Source organism: Nerophis lumbriciformis, linkage group LG24, assembly GCF_033978685.3.
Source record: "Nerophis lumbriciformis linkage group LG24, RoL_Nlum_v2.1, whole genome shotgun sequence".
Taxonomy (NCBI): Eukaryota; Metazoa; Chordata; class Actinopteri; order Syngnathiformes; family Syngnathidae; genus Nerophis; species Nerophis lumbriciformis.
Genome location: NC_084571.2, coordinates 40,429,273 through 40,437,500, shown reverse-complemented (window position 1 = coordinate 40,437,500; position 8,228 = coordinate 40,429,273). Strand labels below are relative to the sequence as shown.

Genomic DNA, 8,228 nt, shown 5'->3' with positions numbered 1-8,228 from the left:
TTTCAAGAGGCAAGGCTGTGTCTCAAGACAGCTTGTATCTTTTGACGAATGCATTTTCACAGAATGTTTTGCAGTAAGAACGTGAAAAGCCTGCAGGTGGTCAGCTGAGCCTGGTGTTCGAAAAGAAGGACTGCAGAGTATAGACCTGGACTCCAGCCACAGTGAGGACGCACAGAATGCTGACGAAGGACCAGAAGGTCACCTTCCACATGTTGTCCTCCTGGAGGTGCACGTCCCTGGTGTCAAAGGTCTTCAGCATCAACTGGATCAGGCGACCCCTCTGCATGGACAGGTAGACTTTGTCCATCTTGGTCTACGAGACAAGAGAGTAACAAGCGGGAGAAAATGGATTAGGAAGGACAGATTTGAGGTTATGGACCTCAGGGTAAAGGTTTCCACTTAGGGTTTGCTATTGAGTTTACAGAATAAAGGTAGGGTTCTCTCTACAGGTTTCAAGAGGGGTCAGGTTTTCTAATTTGGGTTCAGAGTTCAAATTTTGGTTTCATTTAGGCCTCTGGATGTTCTCAATCATCAGGTCATTGTAGTCTCAGGGCATTAAATCCATCACAACTGGACTGTTTGGTTGGTCTTAGAAGACTCTCATCCCAGTAGGCTTCATCACTTCATGATCACAGACTTGGATTGTACCATCTAGTCTTAGACTTAGATTGGACACATCTCGTCTTAGACGTAGATTGGTCACATCTAGTCTTAGACTTGGATTGTCACATCTAGTCTTAGACTTAGATTGTCACATCTAGTCTTGGACTTAGATCGTCACATCTAGTCTCAGACTTTGATTGGCACATCTAGTCTTAGACTTAGATTGGTCATTGTAGTCTCAGGGCATTAAATCCATCACAACTGGACTGTTTGGTTGGTCTTAGAAGACTCATCCCAGTAGGCTTCATCACTTCATGATCACAGACTTGGATTGTACCATCTAGTCTTAGACTTAGATTGGACACATCTCGTCTTAGACGTAGATTGGTCACATCTAGTCTTAGACTTGGATTGTCACATCTAGTCTTAGACTTAGATTGTCACATCTAGTCTTAGACTTAGATTGTCACATCTAGTCTTGGACTTAGATTGGTCACATCTAGTCTTAGACTTAGATCGGTCACAGCTAGTCTTAGACTTAGATTGGTCACATCTCGTCTTAGACTGAGATCGGTCACAGCTAGTCTTAGACTTAGATTGTCACATCTAGTCTTAGACTTAGATCGGTCACATCTAGTCTTAGACTTAGATTGGTCACATCTAGTCTTAGACTTAGACTGGTCACATCTAGTCTTAGACTTAGATTGGTCACATCTAGTCTATGACTTAGATCGGTCACATCTAGTCTTAGACTTTGTCACATCTAGTCTTAGACTGGTCACATCTAGTCTTTGACTTAGATCGGTCACATCTGTCTTAGACTCAGATTGGTCCCATCTAGTCTTAGACTTAGACTGGTCACACCTAGTCTTTGACTTTGATCGTCACATCTAGTCTCAGACTTTGATTGTCACATCTAGTCTTAGACTTAGGTTGGTCACATCTAGTCTCAGACTTAGATCGGTCACATCTGTCTTAGACTCAGATTGGTCCCATCTAGTCTTAGACTTAGATTGGTCATATCTCGTCTTAGACTGAGATTGGTCACATCTAGACTTAGACTTAGATTGATCACATCCAGTCTTAGACTTACTCTGGTCACATATAGTCTTAGACTTAGATCGGTCACATCTAGTCTTAGACTTGGATTGTCACATCTAGTCTTAGACTTAGATTGTCACATCTAGTCTTAGACTTAGATTGTCACATCTAGTCTTGGACTTAGATTGGTCACATCTAGTCTTAGACTTAGATCGGTCACAGCTAGTCTTAGACTTAGATTGGTCACATCTCGTCTTAGACTGAGATCGGTCACAGCTAGTCTTAGACTTAGATTGGTCACATCTCGTCTTAGACTGAGATTGGTCACATCTAGACTTAGACTTAGATTGGTCACATCCAGTCTTAGACTTACTCTGGTCACATATAGTCTTAGACTTAGATCGGTCACATCTAGTCTTAGACTTAGATCGGTCACATCTAGTCTTAGACTTAGATCGATCACATCTAGTCTTAGACTTAGATTGTCACATCTAGTCTTAGACTTAGATCGGTCACATCTAGTCTTAGACTTAGATTGGTCACATCTAGTCTTAGACTTAGACTGGTCACATCTAGTCTTAGACTTAGATTGGTCACATCTAGTCTATGACTTAGATCGGTCACATCTAGTCTTAGACTTTGTCACATCTAGTCTTAGACTGGTCACATCTAGTCTTTGACTTAGATCGGTCACATCTGTCTTAGACTCAGATTGGTCCCATCTAGTCTTAGACTTAGACTGGTCACACCTAGTCTTTGACTTTGATCGTCACATCTAGTCTCAGACTTTGATTGTCACATCTAGTCTTAGACTTAGGTTGGTCACATCTAGTCTCAGACTTAGATCGGTCACATCTGTCTTAGACTCAGATTGGTCCCATCTAGTCTTAGACTTAGATTGGTCATATCTCGTCTTAGACTGAGATTGGTCACATCTAGACTTAGACTTAGATTGATCACATCCAGTCTTAGACTTACTCTGGTCACATATAGTCTTAGACTTAGATCGGTCACATCTAGTCTTAGACTTAGATTGGTCACATCTAGTCTAAGACTTAGACTGGTCACATCTAGTCTTAGACTTAGACTGGTCACATCTAGTCTTAGACTTAGATTGGTCACATCTAGTCTATGACTTAGATCGGTCACATCTAGTTTTAGACTTTGTCACATCTAGTCTTAGACTGGTCACATCTAGTCTTTGACTTAGATCGGTCACATCTGTCTTAGACTCAGATTGGTCCCATCTAGTCTTAGACTTAGACTGGTCACATCTAGTCTTTGACTTTGATCGTCACATCTAGTCTCAGACTTTGATTGTCACATCTAGTCTTAGACTTAGGTCGGTCACATCTAGTCTCAGACTTAGATTGGTCACATCTAGTCTCAGACTTAGATCGGTCACATCTAGTCTTAGACTTAGATCGGTCACATCTAATCTTAAACTTAGATTGGCCACATCTAGTCTTAGACTTAGATTGGTCACATCTAGTCTTAGACTTAGATTGTCACATCTAGTCTTAGACTTAGATTGGTCACATCTAGTCTTTGACTTAGATCGGTCACACCTAGTCTTAGACTTTGATTTTCACTTCTAGTCTTAGACTTAGACTGGTAACATCTAGTCTTTGACTTAGATCGGTCACATTTAGTCTTAGACTTAGATTGGTCCCATCTAGTCTTAGACTTAGACTGGTCACATCTAGTCTTTGACTTAGATCGTCACATCTAGTCTCAGACTTTGATTGTCACATCTAGTCTTAGACTTAGGTTAGTCACATCTAGTCTCAGACTTAGATGGTTCACATCTAGTCTTTGACTTAGATCGGTTACATCTAGTCTTAGCCTTTGATCGGTGACATCTAGTCTTAGACTTAGATCGGTCACATCTAGTCTTAGACTTCGATTGGTCACATCTAGTCTTTGACTTAGATCGTCACATCTAGTCTTAGACTTAGATTGCTCACATCTAGTCTTTGACTTAGATCGTCACATCTAGTTTAGACTTAGATGGGTCACATCTAGTCTCAGACTTAGATGGGTCACATCTAGTCTTAGACGTAGATCGGTTACATCTAGTCTTAGCCTTAGATCGGTCACATCTCGTCTTAGACTTAGATTGGTCACAGCTAGTCTTAGACTTAGATTGGTCACATCTAGTCTTAGACTTAGACTGGTCACATCTAGTCTTAGCCTTAGATTGTCACATCTAGTCTTAGACTTGGATCGGTCACATCTCGTCTTAGACTTAGATCGGTCACAGCTAGTCTTAGACTTAGATTGGTCACATCTCGTCTTAGACTTAGACTGGTCACATCTAGTCTTAGACTTAGATTGTCACATCTAGTCTTAGACTCGGATCGGTCACATCTCGTCTTAGACTTAGATTGGTCACATCTAGTCTTAGACTTAGATTGTCACATCTAGTCTTAGACTTGGATCGGTCACATCTAGTCTTAGACTTAGACTGGTCACATCTAGTCTTAGACTTAGATTGGTCACATCTAGTCTTAGACTTAGGTCGGTCACATCTCGTCTTTGACTTAGATCGGTCACACCTAGTCTTAGACTTTGATTTTCATTTCTAGTCTTAGACTGGTCACATCTAGTCTTTGACTTAGATCGGTCACATTTAGTCTTAGACTTACATTGGTCCCATCTAGTCTTAGACTTAGACTGGTCACATCTAGTCTTAGACTTAGGTCGGTCACATCTCGTCTTAGACTTAGACTGGTCACATCTAGTCTTAGACTTAGATTGGTCACATCTAGTCTTAGACTTAGGTCGGTCACATCTCGTTTTAGACTTAGGTCGGTCACATCTCGTTTTAGACTTAGACTGGTCACATCTAGTCTTAGACTTGGATCGGTCACATCTCGTCTTCGACTTGGATCGGTCACATCTCGTCTTCGACTTGGATCGGTCACATCTAGTCTTACGTAGATCGGTCACATCTAGTTTTAGACTTAGATTGGTCACATCTAGTCTTAGACTTAGGTCGGTCACATCTCGTCTTAGACTTAGGTCGGTCACATCTCGTTTTAGACTTAGACTGGTCACATCTCGTCTTCGACTTGGATCGGTCACATCTCGTCTTCGACTTGGATCGGTCACATCTAGTCTTATGTAGACTTGGATCGGTCACATCTCGTCTTCGACTTGGATCGGTCACATCTAGTCTTAGACTTAGACTGGTCACATCTAGTCTTAGCCTTAGATCGGTCACATCTAGTCTTTGACTTAGATCGGTCACATCTAGTCTTAGTCTTAGATTGGTCCCATCTAGTCTTAGACTTAGACTGGTCACATCTAGTCTTAGACTTAGGTCGGTCACATCTTGTCTTCGACTTGGATCGGTCACATCTAGTCTTAGACTTAGATTGGTCACATCTAGTCTTAGACTTAGGTCGGTCACATCTCGTCTTAGACTTAGATTGGTCACATCCAGTCTTAGACTTACTCTGGTCACATATAGTCTTAGACTTAGATCGGTCACAGCTAGTCTTAGACTTAGATTGGTCACATCTCGTCTTAGACCTAGACTGGTCACATGTAGTCTTAGACTTGGATCGGTCACATCTCGTCTTCGACTTGGATCGGTCACATCTAGTCTTAGACTTAGATTGTCACATCTCGTCTTCGACTTGGATCGGTCACATCTAGTCTTAGACTTAGGTCGGTCACATCTCGTCTTGGACTTAGACTGGTCACATCTAGTCTTAGACTTAGATTGTCACATGTAGTCTTAGACTTAGATTGGTCACATCTAGTCTTAGACTTAGGTCGGTCACATCTCGTCTTAGACTTAGACTGGTCACATCTTGTCTTAGACTTTGATCGGTCAGAACTACTCGAGCGGCTGGTGCCAAAACCCAAATATTTCTACTCCAATACCAGGGGGTGTGCCTTTCAATTTAGAGTTTGGGTTTCCAGGTAGAGTATCAAAGTTAGGGTTCAATTTTCTATTTGGTTTAGGTCATATGTCAAAGGGCCAGTATATTGAAAACAACAACATATATATAATATGAATTTGATCATAATAAAAAAAAAACCAACAACGATTGAATAAGAACAATAATGGCTGACTTCACCTTGACTGAGACTTAAGCCCTGGCACCTTGTTCAGGAGCAAATAGTCTTACCTGTTCAGACACCCACCTTGTTCAGGAGCAAATAGTCTTACCTGTTCAGACACCCACCTTGTTCAGGAGCAAATAGTCTTACCTGTTCAGACACCCACCTTGTTCAGGAGCAAATAGTCTTACCTGTTCAGACACCCACCTTGTTCAGGAGCAAATAGTCTTACCTGTTCAGACACCCACCTTGTTCAGGAGCAAATAGTCTTACCTGTTCAGACACCCACCTTGTTCAGGAGCAAATAGTCTTACCTGTTCAGACACCCACCTTGTTCAGGAGCAAATAGTCTTACCTGTTCAGACACCCACCTTGTTCAGGAGCAAATAGTCTTACCTGTTCAGACACCCACCTTGTTCAGGAGCAAATAGTCTTACCTGTTCAGACACCCACCTTGTTCAGGAGCAAATAGTCTTACCTGTTCAGACACCCACCTTGTTCAGGAGCAAATAGTCTTACCTGTTCAGACACCCACCTTGTTCAGGAGCAGATAGTCTTACCTGTTCAGACACCCACCTTGTTCAGGAGCAAATAGTCTTACCTGTTCAGACACCCACCTTGTTCAGGAGCAAATAGTCTTACCTGTTCAGACACCCACCTTGTTCAGGAGCAAATAGTCTTACCTGTTCAGACACCCACCTTGTTCAGGAGCAAATAGTCTTACCTGTTCAGACACCCACCTTGTTCAGGAGCAAATAGTCTTACCTGTTCAGACACCCACCTTGTTCAGGAGCAAATAGTCTTACCTGTTCAGACACCCACCTTGTTCAGGAGCAAATAGTCTTACCTGTTCAGACACCCACCTTGTTCAGGAGCAGATAGTCTTACCTGTTCAGACACCCACCTTGTTCAGGAGCAAATAGTCTTACCTGTTCAGACACCCACCTTGTTCAGGAGCAAATAGTCTTACCTGTTCAGACACCCACCTTGTTCAGGAGCAAATAAGTCTTACCTGTACAGACACCCACCTTGTTCAGGAGCAAATAGTCTTACCTGTTCAGACACCCACCTTGTTCAGGAGCAAATAGTCTTACCTGTTCAGACACCCACCTTGTTCAGGAGCAAATAGTCTTACCTGTTCAGACACCCACCTTGTTCAGGAGCAAATAGTCTTACCTGTTCAGACACCCACCTTGTTCAGGAGCAAATAGTCTTACCTGTTCAGACACCCACCTTGTTCAGGAGCAAATAGTCTTACCTGTTCAGACACCCACCTTGTTAATGGCGCCATGCTTCATGGACAAACAGTTTTATGATTTGGGCGATGCCAGTTTTGACCACCCAATGAAGGCCATTGTTTTAGGTTATTTGGGGGAGGTTTAGTTAGGAATTCAGTTAAGCTGGGGTTGATTTAGTCTCACCCTGATCTCGTCCAGTTTTAACTCCGTGTCGTCCAGTGTGATGATGTCGGCTTCCAGGTCCTCGTAGTCGTCCGTGTGGTTGGAAATGGCGGTGATGACGATGGCAAAGAACAGCAACTTTTCCTTCCGTTTGCTGTAGCTGTTGTCAAAACACATCTTGTAGTCTCCTTCCTCGGTTTGAGGCACACTGGAGGAGGACAACAACCAGCAGACGTGATCAATGCCAGCTTGTCTTCTGACGGCCTCGGCCGGAAGACACGCTCACTTGTGGACGGCGTGAGACCTCCTGTAGTCGTAGGCCTCTCTGCGGCCGCTGGGCGACCTCATGACAAAGCCCACGTCCACATTTGGCGCCCCGATCACCTGGAAGACACTTTGGCAGTCATTGGTGCTTCCCGACATGGTCAAGGTGTGACAGTAAAGCAGGGAAAAGGATGAGATTAAGAGGAAGTATAATCACTTGGTATTCAAACTCCAGGCTGCTGTCCTTGTCTGTGCTCTGGTAGAAACACTCTCTGCTGCCGGCAGGTAACACGAAGGTGAACTCCATCTCCGTGTTGGGCTTGATGCTCACAGCCCAGCTCACCTTTACGCTCCAATAAGCCAGCAAAGTCAGCAGCAGTCGCCTCATCGCCATGTCCTCAGAAAAGTGAAGAGTTGCTTGTCGTTGCACATCGACAAAGGTATGTCAAACCTGCTGATCCTGCCCGACTCGACGCCTTTCCTGGAGCTCAGTCAGTCCTGTCAGCCACAAACACACCTTGTTGACACCTCACCTTGACTATTTTACAGCACATCATTTAAGAAACAAAAAAAGAGATTGGAAGGAATCATTCTTTTCAAAGAGCTGTTCAAAAAAGGTAGTTAAAAAGCTCCTCGGTGGCAAGGCCCCGGGGGTGGATGAGATCCGCCCGGAGTTCCTTAAGGCTCTGGATGTTGTAGGGCTGTCTTGGTTGACAAGACTCTGCAACATCGCGTGGACATCGGGGGCGGTGCCTCTGGATTGGCAGACCGGGGTGGTGGTTCCTCTCTTTAAGAAGGGGAACCGGAGGGTGTGTTCCAACTATCGTGGGATCACACTCCTCAGCC

At 43.6% G+C, this 8,228-nt stretch overlaps 1 protein-coding gene across 1 annotated transcript in view; it reads right to left on the bottom strand.

The window, feature by feature from the left end:
• Window positions 1–8,043, bottom strand: part of LOC133620677 (transmembrane emp24 domain-containing protein 5-like) — an 8,156-nt gene extending 113 nt beyond the window's left edge. Inside the window, exons 1-4 of the mRNA XM_061982276.1 lie at window positions 7,600–8,043; window positions 7,405–7,502; window positions 7,140–7,326; window positions 1–313 (exon numbers count right to left, since the gene is read on the bottom strand). The exon at window positions 1–313 is cut by the window's left edge and continues 113 nt beyond it. Coding sequence (XP_061838260.1) covers window positions 101–313; window positions 7,140–7,326; window positions 7,405–7,502; window positions 7,600–7,776 — 675 coding nt within the window. The 5' untranslated portion in view covers window positions 7,777–8,043 and the 3' untranslated portion in view covers window positions 1–100. The remainder of the gene's footprint in view (window positions 314–7,139; window positions 7,327–7,404; window positions 7,503–7,599) is intronic.
• Window positions 8,044–8,228: the final 185 nt, after the last annotated feature.